The sequence below is a fragment of the Phoenix dactylifera genome, chromosome 1, assembly GCF_009389715.1.
Source record: "Phoenix dactylifera cultivar Barhee BC4 chromosome 1, palm_55x_up_171113_PBpolish2nd_filt_p, whole genome shotgun sequence".
NCBI lineage: Eukaryota > Viridiplantae > Streptophyta > Magnoliopsida > Arecales > Arecaceae > Phoenix > Phoenix dactylifera.
Genome location: NC_052392.1, coordinates 12,065,500 through 12,086,454, shown reverse-complemented (window position 1 = coordinate 12,086,454; position 20,955 = coordinate 12,065,500). Strand labels below are relative to the sequence as shown.

Genomic DNA, 20,955 nt, shown 5'->3' with positions numbered 1-20,955 from the left:
ATTGTATTTCAAGAATAGTTGAAAAAAAAAATCTTACCTCGTTTATTGCATGGGCTTAGTATTAATGATGTGAGATTCTATGTGGAGGCTCATGCAAAATTTTCAAATCGTCATGTGGATGCTAGTAATAATGATGGGTCTTTTTGCTCCCTCATTGTGAAAACTCATTGCTTAATGCGGCTCAGCATGTGCAAAATTCTTCGTTCACCATGTGGATGTTGTTATATTGTATTTCAAGAATAGTTGAAAAAAAAGAGAAAAAAAATTATAGACCATGTATCATGTGGAGCCAATATTAATGGTGCTCGTATTAGTGATGGGAGTTTTTCTACGAGATCTCTTGTTTGGAATTTTTCATTCTTCACGTGGACATTGGCATGGATAATAGGAGTTTCTATTGGCAATCATTAAACTTTATTGCTTAATTGGGCCCAACTTGTACATAGACTTATATTCGTCGCATGTAATCGCCATTAATAATACTACTATTGATGATAGGAGTTTTTGTATTGATGCTTTGTTTACTTATGATGAAACTTTCTGCCTAGTCATTATTAATATTTATTGCTTAATATATAATAGAAATTTGGTTGTTGAAGCCTTTTCTTATTATAATTTATTATATCATTATATTGAATATCATGAACAATAAGTTTACCTTAAAATAGAAATATCAAGAGCAATTAGAAAAAGAAGAAAAATCTTACCTGTGCATCGTGCCGGGGGCTGGTATCAATAATTGAAATTTCTATATGGAGTTTCAGTTTGTATAGAGTTCTTCGTAAATGATAGTATTAATGAAACCAATCTTAACGGAAACTTCTGGTTGCCTTTATTAAAGTTTATTATTTAATATATAACAAAAATTTAGCTATTAAAGCAATTTGTTTATTATATTTAGCTACTATAATTTAAAATAATTGAAAAAAGGAAAAAAAAATGACATCCTGCATATCATGCGGATCATAAACTGTGGGGTTATATTGAAGTGGACATGCCCTTGGAATGAAATCCTCGAATGCTACATTGAGAACCTCCGCATCAAGGCTTAACTAGAACTTTGGACCGCCGGAGCAACATCAGTAGTTCTCTTCTTAATGGATGGCCTCTAAGATCCAGCTAAAATGGGGGTAGTTTCTTTATATTTTAATTTAAATGGAGTGGATGCTAATTTCTTTGGATATCCTTCTTAGGCCCTGTTTGGGGGAGCTGTTGGCAGTAGAGCTGTTGGAAGTAGAGCTGTTAGAAGTAGAGCTGTCTGGAGTAGAGCTGTTATAAAAAGCTGTTTGCTGTTTGGTAACTACATTCGTAAAGTGCTGTGGTACTTTATTTTGTGTTTGGTAAACAAACTGAGAAAGTACTTTTGTATGACAAAATTACCATAAAGGACATTGCATAGTATTATACAACAGAACATAATAAAATATAACATAAATTAATACATAAATATACGATATAGTATAATATTATTGTAATATAAAATAATATTATGTTAATATAGCATAATAGTAATATAATTATTAGAGTAAATTAATATTTGGTAATATAACATAATATTAAATTATTTAACATAACATATTAATGTATTATGATATAATGTAATATATATTATATTTATAGTATAATACAATAATAAAAGTATAAAATATTATAATTATTAGTATAAATTAATTTCTCATAATATAACATAATATTAAATTATTTAAAATAGCATATTAATGTATTATAATGTAATGTAATATAATACAATATTTATAGTATAATACAATAATAAAGGTATAAAATATTATAATTATTATTATAAATTAATTTTCCATAATATAACATAATATTAAATTATTTAAAATAACATATTAATGTATTATAATGTAATGTAATATAATATAATATTTATAGTATAATACAATAATAAAGGTATAAAATATTATAATTATTAGTATAAATTAATTTTTCATAATATAACATAATATTAAATTATTTAACATAACATATTAATGTATTATGATATAATATAATATGATATTATATTTATAGTATAATACAAAAATAGAGGTATAAAATATTATAATTATTAGTATAAATTAATTTTCCATAATATAACATAATTTTTAAATTATTTATCATAACATATTAATGTATTATGATGTAATATAATATGATATTATATTTATAGTATAATAAAAAATAAAGGTACAAAATATTATAATTATTAGTATAAAATAATTTTTCCTAATAATTTTTCATAATTTTCCATAAAATAATTTTTCGCGGTCCAGGGGCTCCTCTTCGTGGTCCACGCTCGAGGAGGACCTCAGCGTGGGCCGCGAGGTTGATGATAAAAAAAAAAAATAGATTGATTTTGGAAGGTATGGAAAAGGATTAAAAAATTTTTTCTCTAAATGTGGTTCAAGAGATGCATACAAAAATTGAAAAGAAAAATACCTTTTCTTACAGAAGGGAGTCTGACGGATAGGGTTCTTGGCTCCAGCAGATTTTTAGGTTTATAAAGGGACAAACTATGTAATTATGTTATTTTAATATGGGTATTTTGTCAAAAATACAGTTTTCCGAAAAAGCTGAAACAGCTTCCTCCCAAAAGCTCCAAATTGCAGCTTCCTCCCAAAAGCTGTTTTCAGCTTCCCGCAAAAGCTGAAACAACTTTTTGAAAAATTTACCAAACACAGTTTTTCATCTAAAAGTACTTTTGGAGGACCAGAAAGTGCTTTCTAGCCCTCCAAAAGCTCCCCCCAAACAGGGCCTTAGTGTGGATGCAGTCGTGTGCAATTTACGGCGTCCGCGTTTTTAGTCCCGACGTTAACGGGCAAGAGTCCATTCGAGTGGGTCCCACCAATCAATCCAGTTGACTCGACAAACGGTGGGACCCGGCATCTGGCACGCGTTCCTCGTTTGAGTATCACCACTAGCTCCGGACTGGCTGGACATGCAGGGTAGCTGGAGGCAGGTCCCACCAGCCCATAGCAATCGCAACCGTCGATCAGTGGATCCCACCTATATGGACGGTAAAGGTATTAGGTGTTCTGTTCACTTACCCCAATCATACCTCTCGATCCGGTCCTCGACGTGTTTGATGGGGGAGGCGGAGGCGGTGGCGTCCACTACCCGCGGGCCCCGCCCTGAAGAAGCGCGGCCACGTCACTCGTCCTCTTATCGGGTGTCTTTCCTTCGCGCGAATCCACCGATGAACGGTTGGTGATCCAACGAAGGGAAGGTGAATCCTTCGTTCGCGCGAAAGATCCACCATCCCGACCCGCTCTTCTTCCCCCCGACATTGGCATCCGTAGGAGTAGTGGAAGGCGGGGAACAAAAAAAAAAGAAGCATCGAGCCCCAACATCGCCCCTCGAGAGCGAGGCCATGGCGTCGAGGGAGGGCCTCGCGGCGATGAGAGACGAGGAGAAGGCTCTCGTCGCGGTCTGTTGCTCCGTCTGCATGTCCGCCCACCGATCCCCTTCCTCCCCTTTCGTTCTCCGGACCGTCTCTCATCCTTTCCCCTCCGCTGTCTTCGCCTTTCCGGCGTCCTGGTCCGTCGACGACTGGATTCTCGCCGGAGAACGGGGAGGCCCCTTCGGGGAGTCGGAGATCGACGCTTCTTTGTTCCCTTCTCTTAGGAGCATCGGCAACGACGAGGCTGCTCGTGTGAATACGGCTTTTTTGCGATCCTTCCAGAGGCTTCTCAAGGACTCTAGGCTCCAAGCTGAGGTATGGGGTGCTGAAATTTTGGTCAAGTTCTTCGTTTTATGCCTCTCAATGAGGTTAACATTTAACATAAAAAAAACAAATAACATAAAATAACAAATTATATATATATATATATATATATATATATATATAATTTTTGCTCTTATGGTTCTAGCCAACAAATTATAGAACTGGAGTGTTGGGGAATTCAATTCATGGTCTGCAGTTGCCTTCGTTATTTTGTAAAGTAATACGGAATCTTCTCTGGTAGTTCTACGACACAGTAGTGAGACTTGATATGCTGAGAATTTTCGTCTTCTACAAGCATCAGGGTTCCAAGATTGACGGCATAGAGAATTGAAGTAGCTGGGTAACTCATGCAGTGGAAATTAAACAGTAAGTCTCCTTTCAAGTAAGGATCTTGCTGACCCTAACCCGTGGAATAGGAAATGGAAAATTAAGTAGCATCTCTCTCTGATATAACTTGGACTGCGAGAGCAAGGAAATCGTTGAATCCTTAAATAGAAGGGTTATTGTTAAACATTATAAACCTAACAAGATACTTTCTGCTGGCCCTTCGTCTATCTCTCTCTGGGTGAGTTCAAGACACCTAGGTTAGGAAATAAATTGATGTGGCCAAAAAAATAACTGAATTAATTTTTTTTAGTAACACGTAATGCTTCCACTGTAAGAGGTTTTGAATTTGAAATTTGAAACGGTTGTGAAGCCATCCTAAATGCAATACAAACGTTGGGCTCCAACGTTGATCCAGATGGGAGAGAGAGGAGAGCTCTCTCACACTCATTAATTCCTTCTCTTCACATCCGTTAGAGGGCTTTTTTCCTTCTACGGTTTTCCTTGCTTTTTCTGATTTTTTTTTTTGCTTTCAAGTGGTGAGGGGAGAAGACAAGAGGGGTTATCTTGTGGTTGGCCTCCTCTTCGCCGATCACTCTTCATCTTTTGGCTTTGAATCAGTTTTGTACGAGCATACAGAAAAATCCCTGCGGAGTTCAAGAGATTTTGTAGTACTGTGCACGTCTACAAAATCAACGGTCCGTTGTATCTTGGGAAGGGATCGCCAGAATCCGGTGCATATAAGGAGGCGAATCTCTTTCAAAGATAGTGACTACACGCCTCGGACCGATCTACAGATATTATCTATTTTATTTTGGATCTAAAGAAAACGACATCAAAGAGGTACGCATTGGAATCAGTTGTTTCAGTGATATTAAATTATTTAAGTTTTATTTGAGTTCTTTGAGTTGATTACTACAACATTTTTGAAAGAGATTTGTTTCCGAAACACAAAGATGGACAAAGTTAAGAACTCATTAAACGATATCCTGAAACCCGAGTCATTCGATGGAAAGAATTTTGTTAGATGGCAAACAAAGATGGAGTCTTGGTTGGACACATTAGATTTACTTTATGTGGTTTCAAACAATCCTTCAACTAAGGACTCAATGGATCATGAACCCGGCAGATCAGCTGCTAAATACAAATTTGATAAAGATGATCGTTTGTGTAAGAGTTTGATACTTAGTTCACTAAATGATAACTTGTACGACATCTACTCTAGAGCTGAGGGTACAGCTAAAACATTGTGGGATGAACTTGAGTCAAAATATGGTAAAGAAACTGAATCAGAAGAAAAGTTCATCATAGGAGAATATTTTTCTTACAAAATGGTAGATCACAAATCAGTAATTGATCAAGCACATGAAGTCCAGAATATAGTGGCGAAGATCATCGCAATGGGAATTTCTATAGATGAGAGAATTCAGGCGGCAGCCCTTATAGAAAAGCTTCCATCTTCCTGGACAAATTTTAAAGTCTCTTTGAAGCATAAGAGACACACCCTCTCTTTGGATCAAGTACTAGTGTCCCTTCAAATAGAAGAAAAACACAGGAATAACCATAAACAGGACTTGGGTATTGACTCAGAAGTTAATGCAAAAGCAAACTTAGTAGAAACGAAGAAAACTAACTTCTGGAGAAATAAACCCAAGAAACACTTTGAGAAGCCAAAACCAAAGATTCAAAAGGAACAGAGCAAGAGAACATGTTATGTCTGTGGAAAACCAGGACACTTTGCCAAACAGTGTAGACATAGAAAGGACAAGGTCAAGGGGCAAGGTGACAAAGTGACTCCTCAGGCAAACATGATAACCAGTTCTGGCTCTGCTGGAACCGAGGACAGGTTAGTGATCTCAAAACTTGAGTTAAATCTGGCCTACAATCCAACCGAATGGTGGATTGATATAGGAGCTACTGTCCATATATGTTCTGATATTTCCTCTTTTTCTTTCTACCAGGAGGTTAAAGGGAGAACTGTGACCATGGGCAACTCCAGTGTTGCACAAGTGATTGGAGAAGGAGAAGTAAAATTGAAATTCACATCTGGAAAAATTATTACTCTCCACAACGTGCAACATGTGCCAGATGTTCGCAAGAATCTTGTTAGTGGTTTTCTTTTGAGTCAATTAGGATTTAAATTAGTGTTTGAATCAAATAAGGTTGTAATTACCAAAGGTGGGACATTTGTAGGGAGGGGTTATGTTGCTGATGGGGTTATTTAAATTGAGTGTATTACCATGCAACAATATGAATAAAAATGTTTCTTCTTCACTTGTTATGCATATTGACTCTTTAGAGATGTGACATAGTAGACTTGGACACGTGAATAACAATACTCTCAAAAGAATGATGAATTTAGATTTAATTCCTAAATATAATTTAGAGAAGAACAAAAAATGTGAAATTTGTGTTCAAGCTAAACAACCTAGGAAACCATTTAAATCAACAAGTAGAAGTTCTAACCTACTGGATTTAATACATAGTGACATTTGCGAAATGAGCGGTATTTTGACGAGAGGAGGAAAAAGATACTTTATTACCTTTATAGATGACATGTCAAAATACTGCTATGTATATTTAATAAAAACTAAGGATGAAGCCTTAGAAAAATTTAAAATTTATAAATCAGAGGTTGAAAATCAAACCCAGAAAACAATAAAAAGACTCAGGTCAGATAGAGGAGGAGAATATAGTTCAATAGAATTTGGAAAATTCTGTGAGGAACATGGGATTATACATGAGACTACTGCCCCTTATTCTCCTCAGTCAAATGGAGTTGCTGAAAGAAAAAATAGAACTTTTCTTGACATGATTAACTCAATGCTTACTAGTTCTGGTCTTTCCAACAATTTGTGGGGTGAAGCTCTAATTTCAGCATGTAAAATACTTAATCGTATACCATTTAAAGATAACCAGAAAACACCATATGAGTTATGGTGGGGTAGAAAACCTAGTCTAAAATATTTTAAAGTTTGGGGTTGCCTTGCAAAAGTTAAAATTAACTCTAGCAAGATGACTAAACTGTCTCCTAAGACTTTCGATGCAGCTTTCATAGGATACGCGGAAAATAGTAACGCATACCGATTCTTAGTAGTACGATCAGATGTACCTGACATTACACCGAACACTATTAAAGAATCGAATGATGCAGTATTTTTTGAGAATGTGTTTCCTATGAAAGAAAAGAGAAAGTTAGAAATAGGAGAATCCTCTGAATCACAAAATGATAACACTGAAATAGAACCCCAAGTTGAACTTAGAAGGAGCAAGAGACCTAGAATAGAGAAAAACCTAGGAGATGACTTCTACACATTCCTTGTTGAAGATGAACCTTTGACTTATGCTGAAGCAATGAAATCTAGTGATGCACCTCTATGGGAGGAAGCCATTAAAAGTGAGATGGAATCAATCCTTTCACACAATACATGGGTGTTAACCGACTTACCTCCAGGGTCTAGACCACTAGGGTGCAAATGGGTCTTTAAAAGGAAACAAAATCCTGATGGATCCATTGAAAAAATACAAAGCTAGATTAGTTGCTAAAGGTTTTAGTCAAAGAGAAGGAATGGACTATTTTGACACTTATTCTCCAGTCACTAGGATAACTACAATTCGAGTGCTTATAGCATTGGCAGCATCATATAAACTTGAAATCCATCAGATGGATGTAAAAACTGCCTTTCTTAATGGCGAGTTAGATGAAGAAATTTATATGGAGCAGCCAGAAGGTTTTGTAGTTTCTGGTCAAGAGAATAAAGTGTGTAAGCTAGTCAAATCGTTATATGGATTAAAACAAGCTCCTAGACAGTGGCATGAAAAGTTTGACCAAGTCATTTTATCATATGGCTTTAATATTTGTGACTTCGATAAATGTGTATATTGGAAAATATTTGATAGGTCTATTATTATCCTATGTTTATACGTAGATGACATTTTAATTTTTGGTAGTGAACATGTCACAATTTTTGAAGTAAAGAAATACTTAAGTGATAATTTTGACATGAAAGATCTAGGGTTAGCTAAAGTAATCTTAGGAATCAAAATTAGAAGGACACAAAATGAGATTGTTCTAAGTCAATCTCACTATGTTGAAAAAGTGTTAAAAAAATTTGGGTACGAAAATTACAAGCCAGTTAGCACCCCATATGATCCTAGCATAAAATTAAAGAAAAATAGTGGGGATAGTGTTTCCCAATTAAGGTATTCTCAATTAATTGGAAGTCTTATGTATTTATCTAACTGTACAAGACCAGATATCTCCTATGCTGTAGGAAGACTAAGTAGATACACTAGTAATCCCGATAAAACACATTGGAATGCAATAGAAAGGCTTCTTAAATATTTGAAGGGTACCATTAACTACGGGATATACTATTCTGGTTTTCCTACTGTACTAGAAGGGTATAGTGATGCTAACTGGATTTCTGATTCCGAAGACACAAAGGCCACTAGTGGATTTGTCTTTACACTAGGTGGTGGTGCAGTCGCTTGGAAATCTTCCAAGCAGACCTTGATTACTAGATCCACCATGGAGGCTGAGATGGTAGCCTTAGAGTTAGCTGGTGGAGAAGCAGATTGGCTTAGGGGTCTGTTATCAGATATCCCCATGATGGATAAGCCTATTCCTGCTATTCTAATTAACTGTGATAATCAGGCGACTATAGCAAAAGTAAAAAGTAAAAATCACAACTCGAAGTCGTCTAGGCATATTGAGCTTCGATATAAAATTTTAAGGAAGCTCACCTCTACTGGAGTTATAACTTTAAGTTATATTAAATCAGTGGAGAACTTGGCAGATCATCTGACCAAGGGCTTGTCGAGAGGACAAGTTCAATATGCTTCGAGGGGGATGGGTTTAAAGCCTATTTTTGAGTCACCGTCAGCGGCAACCCAACCTATCTGACTGGAGATCCCAAGATGTAGGTTCAATGGGACAAACAAGCTGACTGAGTGGTTGGTAGGAGCACCAGATTTAAAGTGAACTCAGTTCACTACCCATCTCTATGGAGCAGGTGCTCAACTGCACTAGACAGGAGGATGGCGTAATGCCTTAATGATATCAAGGCTATTATAGCAAGGTATAGAGTTGCAGTATACCCTTGGAGATATCACTGATGTGAGTGTGACTGTGGGGCCGCAGTCAAATAGAGAATTAAGGCTTGTTCTCTAAGAGACACTCTCAAAACAAGATACCTGTGCACGGCCGTAATGCGCTACCCCGATGGAACTCACATGCAGGGTCAACTCTTAGTTGTTCAGTATTTTAAAATCTATATATAAAGTCCAAGTTCAAGACTTTGTTCACTTCGGACCGGTGTGGATGGCAAAATACCAACTAGATGAAGGTTCAAGTCCGAAAGACACCTTTCATCGAAAGCTAAGTGTACTGAATGCTCGTACTTTGAATTTTTCAAAATTTTGACATTTTCAAAATTATCTCAAAAATTTTTTTTTTTCCGAAATTTCAAAATGGTGGGGAATGTAAGAGGTTTTGAATTTGAAATTTGAAACGGTTGTGAACCGTTTCTCCCCATTTAAACTCATTTAAAGCCATCCTAAATGCAATACAAACGTTGGGCTCCAACGTTGATCCAGATGGGAGAGAGAGGAGAGCTCTCTCACACTCATTAATTCCTTCTCTTCACATCCGTTAGAGGGCTTTTTTCCTTCTACGGTTTTCCTTGCTTTTTCTGATTTTTTTTTTGCTTTCAAGTGGTGAGGGGAGAAGACAAGAGGGGTTATCTTGTGGTTGGCCTCCTCTTCGCCGATCACTCTTCATCTTTTGGCTTTGAATCAGTTTTGTACGAGCATACAGAAAAATCCCTGCGGAGTTCAAGAGATTTTGTAGTACTGTGCACGTCTACAAAATCAACGGTCCGTTGTATCTTGGGAAGGGATCGCCAGAATCCGGTGCATATAAGGAGGCGAATCTCTTTCAAAGACAGTGACTACACGCCTCGGACCGATCTACAGGTATTATCTATTTTATTTTGGATCTAAAGAAAACGACATCAAAGAGGTACGCATTGGAATCAGTTGTTTCAGTGATATTAAATTATTTAAGTTTTATTTGAGTTCTTTGAGTTGATTACTACAACATTTTTGAAAGAGATTTGTTTCCGAAACACAAAGATGGACAAAGTTAAGAACTCATTAAACGATATCCTGAAACCCGAGTCATTCGATGGAAAGAATTTTGTTAGATGGCAAACAAAGATGGAGTCTTGGTTGGACACATTAGATTTACTTTATGTGGTTTCAAACAATCCTTCAACTAAGGACTCAATGGATCATGAACCCGGCAGATCAGCTGCTAAATACAAATTTGATAAAGATGATCGTTTGTGTAAGAGTTTGATACTTAGTTCACTAAATGATAACTTGTACGACATCTACTCTAGAGCTGAGGGTACAGCTAAAACATTGTGGGATGAACTTGAGTCAAAATATGGTAAAGAAACTGAATCAGAAGAAAAGTTCATCATAGGAGAATATTTTTCTTACAAAATGGTAGATCACAAATCAGTAATTGATCAAGCACATGAAGTCCAGAATATAGTGGCGAAGATCATCGCAATGGGAATTTCTATAGATGAGAGAATTCAGGCGGCAGCCCTTATAGAAAAGCTTCCATCTTCCTGGACAAATTTTAAAGTCTCTTTGAAGCATAAGAGACACACCCTCTCTTTGGATCAAGTACTAGTGTCCCTTCAAATAGAAGAAAAACACAGGAATAACCATAAACAGGACTTGGGTATTGACTCAGAAGTTAATGCAAAAGCAAACTTAGTAGAAACGAAGAAAACTAACTTCTGGAGAAATAAACCCAAGAAACACTTTGAGAAGCCAAAACCAAAGATTCAAAAGGAACAGAGCAAGAGAACATGTTATGTCTGTGGAAAACCAGGACACTTTGCCAAACAGTGTAGACATAGAAAGGACAAGGTCAAGGGGCAAGGTGACAAAGTGACTCCTCAGGCAAACATGATAACCAGTTCTGGCTCTGCTGGAACCGAGGACAGGTTAGTGATCTCAAAACTTGAGTTAAATCTGGCCTACAATCCAACCGAATGGTGGATTGATATAGGAGCTACTGTCCATATATGTTCTGATATTTCCTCTTTTTCTTTCTACCAGGAGGTTAAAGGGAGAACTGTGACCATGGGCAACTCCAGTGTTGCACAAGTGATTGGAGAAGGAGAAGTAAAATTGAAATTCACATCTGGAAAAATTATTACTCTCCACAACGTGCAACATGTGCCAGATGTTCGCAAGAATCTTGTTAGTGGTTTTCTTTTGAGTCAATTAGGATTTAAATTAGTGTTTGAATCAAATAAGGTTGTAATTACCAAAGGTGGGACATTTGTAGGGAGGGGTTATGTTGCTGATGGGTTATTTAAATTGAGTGTATTACCATGCAACAATATGAATAAAAATGTTTCTTCTTCACTTGTTATGCATATTGACTCTTTAGAGATGTGACATAGTAGACTTGGACACGTGAATAACAATACTCTCAAAAGAATGATGAATTTAGATTTAATTCCTAAATATAATTTAGAGAAGAACAAAAAATGTGAAATTTGTGTTCAAGCTAAACAACCTAGGAAACCATTTAAATCAACAAGTAGAAGTTCTAACCTACTGGATTTAATACATAGTGACATTTGCGAAATGAGCGGTATTTTGACGAGAGGAGGAAAAAGATACTTTATTACCTTTATAGATGACATGTCAAAATACTGCTATGTATATTTAATAAAAACTAAGGATGAAGCCTTAGAAAAATTTAAAATTTATAAATCAGAGGTTGAAAATCAAACCCAGAAAACAATAAAAAGACTCAGGTCAGATAGAGGAGGAGAATATAGTTCAATAGAATTTGGAAAATTCTGTGAGGAACATGGGATTATACATGAGACTACTGCCCCTTATTCTCCTCAGTCAAATGGAGTTGCTGAAAGAAAAAATAGAACTTTTCTTGACATGATTAACTCAATGCTTACTAGTTCTGGTCTTTCCAACAATTTGTGGGGTGAAGCTCTAATTTCAGCATGTAAAATACTTAATCGTATACCATTTAAAGATAACCAGAAAACACCATATGAGTTATGGTGGGGTAGAAAACCTAGTCTAAAATATTTTAAAGTTTGGGGTTGCCTTGCAAAAGTTAAAATTAACTCTAGCAAGATGACTAAACTGTCTCCTAAGACTTTCGATGCAGCTTTCATAGGATACGCGGAAAATAGTAACGCATACCGATTCTTAGTAGTACGATCAGATGTACCTGACATTACACCGAACACTATTAAAGAATCGAATGATGCAGTATTTTTTGAGAATGTGTTTCCTATGAAAGAAAAGAGAAAGTTAGAAATAGGAGAATCCTCTGAATCACAAAATGATAACACTGAAATAGAACCCCAAGTTGAACTTAGAAGGAGCAAGAGACCTAGAATAGAGAAAAACCTAGGAGATGACTTCTACACATTCCTTGTTGAAGATGAACCTTTGACTTATGCTGAAGCAATGAAATCTAGTGATGCACCTCTATGGGAGGAAGCCATTAAAAGTGAGATGGAATCAATCCTTTCACACAATACATGGGTGTTAACCGACTTACCTCCAGGGTCTAGACCACTAGGGTGCAAATGGGTCTTTAAAAGGAAACAAAATCCTGATGGATCCATTGAAAAATACAAAGCTAGATTAGTTGCTAAAGGTTTTAGTCAAAGAGAAGGAATGGACTATTTTGACACTTATTCTCCAGTCACTAGGATAACTACAATTCGAGTGCTTATAGCATTGGCAGCATCATATAAACTTGAAATCCATCAGATGGATGTAAAAACTGCCTTTCTTAATGGCGAGTTAGATGAAGAAATTTATATGGAGCAGCCAGAAGGTTTTGTAGTTTCTGGTCAAGAGAATAAAGTGTGTAAGCTAGTCAAATCGTTATATGGATTAAAACAAGCTCCTAGACAGTGGCATGAAAAGTTTGACCAAGTCATTTTATCATATGGCTTTAATATTTGTGACTTCGATAAATGTGTATATTGGAAAATATTTGATAGGTCTATTATTATCCTATGTTTATACGTAGATGACATTTTAATTTTTGGTAGTGAACATGTCACAATTTTTGAAGTAAAGAAATACTTAAGTGATAATTTTGACATGAAAGATCTAGGGTTAGCTAAAGTAATCTTAGGAATCAAAATTAGAAGGACACAAAATGAGATTGTTCTAAGTCAATCTCACTATGTTGAAAAAGTGTTAAAAAAATTTGGGTACGAAAATTACAAGCCAGTTAGCACCCCATATGATCCTAGCATAAAATTAAAGAAAAATAGTGGGGATAGTGTTTCCCAATTAAGGTATTCTCAATTAATTGGAAGTCTTATGTATTTATCTAACTGTACAAGACCAGATATCTCCTATGCTGTAGGAAGACTAAGTAGATACACTAGTAATCCCGATAAAACACATTGGAATGCAATAGAAAGGCTTCTTAAATATTTGAAGGGTACCATTAACTACGGGATATACTATTCTGGTTTTCCTACTGTACTAGAAGGGTATAGTGATGCTAACTGGATTTCTGATTCCGAAGACACAAAGGCCACTAGTGGATTTGTCTTTACACTAGGTGGTGGTGCAGTCGCTTGGAAATCTTCCAAGCAGACCTTGATTACTAGATCCACCATGGAGGCTGAGATGGTAGCCTTAGAGTTAGCTGGTGGAGAAGCAGATTGGCTTAGGGGTCTGTTATCAGATATCCCCATGATGGATAAGCCTATTCCTGCTATTCTAATTAACTGTGATAATCAGGCGACTATAGCAAAAGTAAAAAGTAAAAATCACAACTCGAAGTCGTCTAGGCATATTGAGCTTCGATATAAAATTTTAAGGAAGCTCACCTCTACTGGAGTTATAACTTTAAGTTATATTAAATCAGTGGAGAACTTGGCAGATCATCTGACCAAGGGCTTGTCGAGAGGACAAGTTCAATATGCTTCGAGGGGGATGGGTTTAAAGCCTATTTTTGAGTCACCGTCAGCGGCAACCCAACCTATCTGACTGGAGATCCCAAGATGTAGGTTCAATGGGACAAACAAGCTGACTGAGTGGTTGGTAGGAGCACCAGATTTAAAGTGAACTCAGTTCACTACCCATCTCTATGGAGCAGGTGCTCAACTGCACTAGACAGGAGGATGGCGTAATGCCTTAATGATATCAAGGCTATTATAGCAAGGTATAGAGTTGCAGTATACCCTTGGAGATATCACTGATGTGAGTGTGACTGTGGGGCCGCAGTCAAATAGAGAATTAAGGCTTGTTCTCTAAGAGACACTCTCAAAACAAGATACCTGTGCACGGCCGTAATGCGCTACCCCGATGGAACTCACATGCAGGGTCAACTCTTAGTTGTTCAGTATTTTAAAATCTATATATAAAGTCCAAGTTCAAGACTTTGTTCACTTCGGACCGGTGTGGATGGCAAAATACCAACTAGATGAAGGTTCAAGTCCGAAAGACACCTTTCATCGAAAGCTAAGTGTACTGAATGCTCGTACTTTGAATTTTTCAAAATTTTGACATTTTCAAAATTATCTCAAAAATTTTTTTTTTCCGAAATTTCAAAATGGTGGGGAATGTAAGAGGTTTTGAATTTGAAATTTGAAACGGTTGTGAACCGTTTCTCCCCATTTAAACTCATTTAAAGCCATCCTAAATGCAATACAAACGTTGGGCTCCAACGTTGATCCAGATGGGAGAGAGAGGAGAGCTCTCTCACACTCATTAATTCCTTCTCTTCACATCCGTTAGAGGGCTTTTTTCCTTCTACGGTTTTCCTTGCTTTTTCTGATTTTTTTTGGCTTTCAAGTGGTGAGGGGAGAAGACAAGAGGGGTTATCTTGTGGTTGGCCTCCTCTTCGCCGATCACTCTTCATCTTTTGGCTTTGAATCAGTTTTGTACGAGCATACAGAAAAATCCCTGCGGAGTTCAAGAGATTTTGTAGTACTGTGCACGTCTACAAAATCAACGGTCCGTTGTATCTTGGGAAGGGATCGCCAGAATCCGGTGCATATAAGGAGGCGAATCTCTTTCAAAGACAGTGACTACACGCCTCGGACCGATCTACAGGTATTATCTATTTTATTTTGGATCTAAAGAAAACGACATCAAAGAGGTACGCATTGGAATCAGTTGTTTCAGTGATATTAAATTATTTAAGTTTTATTTGAGTTCTTTGAGTTGATTACTACAACATCCACTACAAGAAAAAAGGGTAATGCCGATATATACATGCCGATGTTAGGTAGACGCGTCGGTAATTTTCGCTCCAGCACCAAAATTTGCCAACACTTCTAAGTAGGGAAGTGGACGCCCGTGCCGACAACTTTATCAACTGGTTCTGGCAGCAGCTCGAGCTTCGGCGGCTCGACTCCATCGTGAGGTACAAGGAGATGCTCAACCGTGGGGTCGGGATTTTCGCTTCTAGTTTTCGCTTCTTTTGTTGGTAAAAATAGGAAAGAAAAGAAACGTCCTTAGATTGCATCTGTGGATCAAAATATGGATTTCAGTGGGCCATCTAGTATTTCTTCTTAAATGTCGAGATGCCACAAAACCAAGAAATCAACTGTTCTATTGCTGATACCAGGCTTTTTTCCTTCGGCAACCAGAACTTTCCTGAGATAGGGTTAGGTGATGTAATTTGTAATTTGTAGATGGAACTTCAGATGGGGTTGGGGATGGGGATGGTGTTAGGAATCTTTACCAATTTATTGTAATTTGTAAAAGAAACATCATTGATGAGATTATATGTAATTTATTGTAATTTGTAAAAAAACATCATTAGGTTTTCTGAACTTGAATTTTCGGAGCATGATGATGCTTCTTCATCGACAACAGATTTTCAATTGTTAAAAAAATATTATATATGAGGTTGCCCGGCAAAGGCCGATGCTTATTAGCATCGGTGGAGTCCAAAATAGGCCGACGCTTATAAGCGTCGACATAGTTTCTGTTTTTGCCGACGCTTTCAAAAAGCATAGGAAATTTTTTTTTTTACTCCCACCTACCAGACGCTTTTGAAAGCGTCGGCGCTAAAATTTTCGAACTTATAAGCGTTGGTACAGGCTCTGAAAAGCACTGGGAAAGACTTTTTTTTTTTTAGTGTTCGTAACATTCTAGCATGAGTACATTCAACAAAATCAGAAAAAAAAGAGAAGACAAAAAGGGAGGGTGACTGATAACTAGCCCATAAGATGCCATTAAAATGTTGGGCAACTTAGGAAGCCACCCAATCAGTTGCTCTATTTGCCTTTCGGTATATATGTGTAACATGGGATTCCACGCAGTCCTGCAACAACCCATGAATATCGTACATAAGGGGGTGCTCAACACCCGCTCTGGTGTGTCCTTGGATCCACCATATCACAATCACCGTGCCCCCCTCAAGATGAATATGGTCAGCTCTTAGAACATGACGAGCATAACAGATGCCCTCTCAGGCTGCTCTCAGCTCACCACCCGAAATAGAAGTGTTGTAGAGCCGATAACCCCCGCTGCAACCAATTTGGAATCAGAACCTCTGATAGCAAACCTAGCGCCATTTCTTCTTCCGCCATCAGACACACTATCTTAAGAAAACTTAGGAATGGGGGGCTCCCAGGCTCTGAATTAGTTTTTGAATAGCAAGTGTTGGAGTGAGTGCTGCTGATGGAGCCCAAATGCAATAGTGAGCGGGGGGAATTGTGAAGTGGTATGAGGTTTACTAATGTTCTGAGGGGAAGTTGGGACTCGACATGGTCTCTGCTCTAACAAGTGTGATAATGTACTAATGCCATACAACTGTTGGACCTCTCTATGGCCTAACAAAGAGGTAAAGTCATGTCAAATCTTAACTTCCCTTTTCAGATTAGTAGAATGAGTGCACTGAAAAAGACACACACACACACACACACACACACACACACACACATATATATATTAATATCATAATACAATTTTTGATATCCTCAAATTCTTTCTGTTGTTTTCTGTTGGAAGGGAGGATGTTGACAAGTTCAAGTGCTCTTTAATTTACAGGTTCATAGAGCTTTAGCTAAGAAGAAGCGAATAGTGTTCACTGGGCATTCGTCAGGAGGTTCAGTTTCAGTGCTTGCGGCAATCTGGCTTCTTGAACAATTCTTCAAGTTGGACAATAAAGATCAAGTTTTACCTTTCTGTGTGACTTTTGGGTCTCCCCTAGTTGGTGACAGGGTTTTCAGCCATGCTCTCCAGCGTGAAGATTGGTCTTGCTGCTTCTTACATTTTGTCACAGCAGTGGATGCTATTCCACGTAGCTTGCTGGCTCCTCTGTCATCCTTTAAGCAAGAATTTCAGGCCATTCTGCATTTCTTATGCCCAAAATCACTGTGTTTCAGTCTGAACACCATTGGAGAACCTCTAGTCATACTTTTCTATGGCACCATGTTGAGGAATGCTCTGTCCATTTCAAGCCATCGGGCCTGTTTGATCATGGGATGTACAAACCCATTGCTGGAAGTCATACCTGGCTTAGTGAAACTTACTCCATACAGACCCTTTGGAACTTACGTTTTCTGTAGCAATAATGGGCGACTAGTTAGTTTGAAGAATCCAGATGCTATTTTACAAGTGCTATTTTACAGTTTTCAACTAACTTCCAAAGAGGACTTAACCGAGGTTGCATACAGAAGTTTAGAGGAGCATCTGCTCTACGAGCCAAAGATCAAAGATTGCTTAGCTATGCAAGATGTAGTTTCCGTGGACTGCTTGGAAGCGATTCCACTGTCCTTGAATGATGGCATAAGTGATCAGATGCAGTCAATTGAAACAATGTTAGAAGATCTTCAGTTGGTAAATTCCTTTTTTATTGGCTTATGATAATTTTACCAATTTTAAATTCTTGCTTCGTGGCAATGCAAGTAATCCAATGCTTGAATGTATTAGCTTGCTTACTATGTAATTTACTTCCAGAATAGTTTAGCTGCAGAAAGACCCAAGGAAATCAGCCACTTGAAAAGGCATGCAAAATAAAAACAAGAGAAAAAAAATCTAGGATAAATAATTAGAGGGTATTAACATTATAATCCTGGTTTTCTGTAATCGGTAGTGTGTCCTCATATACCTTTGGCTCGTAGCTTACTTGGTCTATTGTAAACCTAAATACCAGGGTGTCCATTGAGACATATCATATTCCCATCTTAATATTGTCATTCATATGAATTCTACTTCATTGTTTATTTTCAACTAGGATAGAGAACTTGATAGCACATGCCTTTCCATGCCCTTTGTCAAATTTTTGAACTAGTTTTATTATGCACAGACCCCACTTCTCACTTCTCATTCTTGACTTCTATTCCCAAGTTTGAGCTCCATTTTTTCCCCATGATTCCAGGATCAGCTATGGTACCTTTATAGCAGTTTATCATCCAACTTCTAATTCTTCTACATCAACATTCTCATTACTGCAGTTCTCATCTATGTTAATGTGGGTTCAGATATCAGTAAGAGGTCTAGGTGCATGTTAAAATTTGGTTCTTTTGACCCTGAAACTTTTCCATTGAATCCTGCAGATGTGATTTGAGCTTTAAGAGTTCCCTTCCAAGTTTACCATAGTCTTCCGAACATTTTCATGTTGTTCATTGAGCTATTCGCTATAACCCTCTCTCGATCCTTATTCACCATTCTGTTTGTAATTCTTCCACCAATGATGCATTGTTTCTGCTATGCTCGTCCAGACTCCCAATGCAGAACAAGAACTAGAAATTCAAGTTGGTTGCTTATTGAATCTTCAGGAGCATCACTGAGCTTTGTTTTCCTTTGTTAAGTGCATATCCTGTGGAAGCACACTAACTCACACAGAATAATGGCCAAAGATCACAGTATAATTTTATTTTACTCCATAATCCCCAGTCCACTCACAACTCTTACCGGATTTTTTGTGCATCTTTGGTAGTTGCTGCATCATAAATTTTATTTTTTTGGACTTACAAGTTACAAGCTGGCATTATCCACATAATATAGGAACTTAGATGTAAGTTATGCTAGGCCATACTTATGATTTTTATATAATCTACTGCATATGGTATCCTCAAGACTCCTCTGCTCTTTATATATTTATTTGGCATCAGTCTTTATTTGCTCTCTCTCCCTCTCTCTCTGTCTCTCTCTCCCCTCCCCCCTCCCGCCACCCCCAAGGCTCCAACACCCCCCCCCCCCCCCCCCCCCCCCAAAAAAAAAAGGCTTTGTCTATATTTTTTGTTATCTCAATATATGTTGAGTTAGCATCATATGGTTACTTCTTCCATATCAACCATACATTTTTTTCCTTGCATTTCAGAGCCTGGAAGCTAGGCTTTGTCTACGTGCAGCAGGAGAATGGGAGAGCCAAAAACTCAGGAACCAGGCCAAGATTGATGCCAACTACAGCAAGATCCAAGAAGCTCTTAGCTCCCTCAGCAACTATCGTGCAACATGCGAGATACGCGGATTGGGTTATTACGACACCTTCAAACTTCAGAAGGACAGAGAAGACTTCGATGCTAATGTCAGGAGACTTGAGCTTGCAGGGCTCTGGGATGAGATTGTTGAGATGCTGAGAAGGCACGAACTTCCTGACAACTTTGAGGGACGGACTGATTGGGTGGAGCTGGGCACAAGCTACCGTTGCTTGGTTGAGCCATTGGACATCGCCAACTACTACAGGCACGCAAAGAATGAGGACACAGGGCCTTACATGGTGAAAGGCAGGCCCAGACGCTACAAGTACACACAAAGATGGCTCGAGCAGGCCAACCGAATGCCTCCATGGTCCAGCGTGGAATCATGTTTCTGGGCAGAAGTTGAAGAACTTTGTATCGACAGCAGCAGCAGCAAGCCGTTTGAAGAGATGAAGGGAAAGGTATTGGAACTCGAAAAGGAGGCATCGATGTGGCTTTCTTCTGGGAAGCTGGGTAAGGATGTCTTGCTCGAGGAGTCCACTTTTGTTAAGTGGTGGAAGACTCTACCCATACAACACAGACTGGGGTCCTGTATTTCGAGGCTTATGAATGGCGAGAATATCTCTGGAAGTTAGATCGGCACTTTGGAAACCTGGAGGAAGTGGCAGCATGATAAAAGACACCTACTGCATTGATAGTCGCACAAGCTATCTTTTGCTTCATTTGTGTTCTGTTAGAACACCCTTATGTGAAATATAATCCTAATGGACGAAGAATCAGTTTCCAAATAAGAATGCCATTGTTTGTGAGGTTCTCTTATTTCGAGTTATTAGAAAGCAGGGTGGCCTCCGTCGTTGCGAGATCTCCGAAGAATCAGATGCGCACAGTTTTATCTCCTCATCTAGAGAGGCCGTTTACTGGTTCATAATGAAATAACTTTATTGTTGCACCAGAGCTCATCCTCCCAGGCGGTATTTCATTCTTTTTATATCAGAAATTACTAATAAAAATATTATATATAAATATGCAATTTGTTTTTTTATTGAAAAATTGCCTCAGAATATAAGATGGGCTGACCTTTTTAGACTACAGAGTATAAACCTTTATCACTAATCAAATTTGTAAGTCGGATAACTAATAAAATTTCAAGTGTATTATGAAATATATGTAGAAGTCCATCAATCTTTTGAACTATAGAAGACATGTCTTTGAGATACATCCAAAGAACACTTGCGCCACGAGGTGAGAATAACCTTCTCGCCGCTGGATGACAAGAGCCAAAAACTTGAGATAATGGTTTGTAACACCAACCACAACAGTTTTTTGAAGGCCTCTTGTTGTATATATAATAAATTTTCAAATAATGGTGTCTGTTTTCATAGTAAAGAAACAAAGAACAATTGTTATTTAGCTATTATCTCATTATTA

At 37.7% G+C, this 20,955-nt stretch overlaps 1 protein-coding gene across 1 annotated transcript; it reads left to right on the top strand.

The window, feature by feature from the left end:
• The first annotated feature begins 3,213 nt into the window (after positions 1-3,213).
• On the top strand, positions 3,214-20,346 carry LOC103699268 (protein EDS1B-like). The gene is made up of 3 exons (XM_008781309.4): positions 3,214-3,718; positions 17,150-17,941; positions 19,428-20,346. The coding sequence occupies exons 1-3, from the start codon at positions 3,374-3,376 to the stop codon at positions 20,160-20,162; spliced, it is 1,872 nt and encodes a 623-aa protein (XP_008779531.2). The 5' UTR covers positions 3,214-3,373; the 3' UTR covers positions 20,163-20,346.
• The last annotated feature ends 609 nt before the right edge of the window (positions 20,347-20,955 follow it).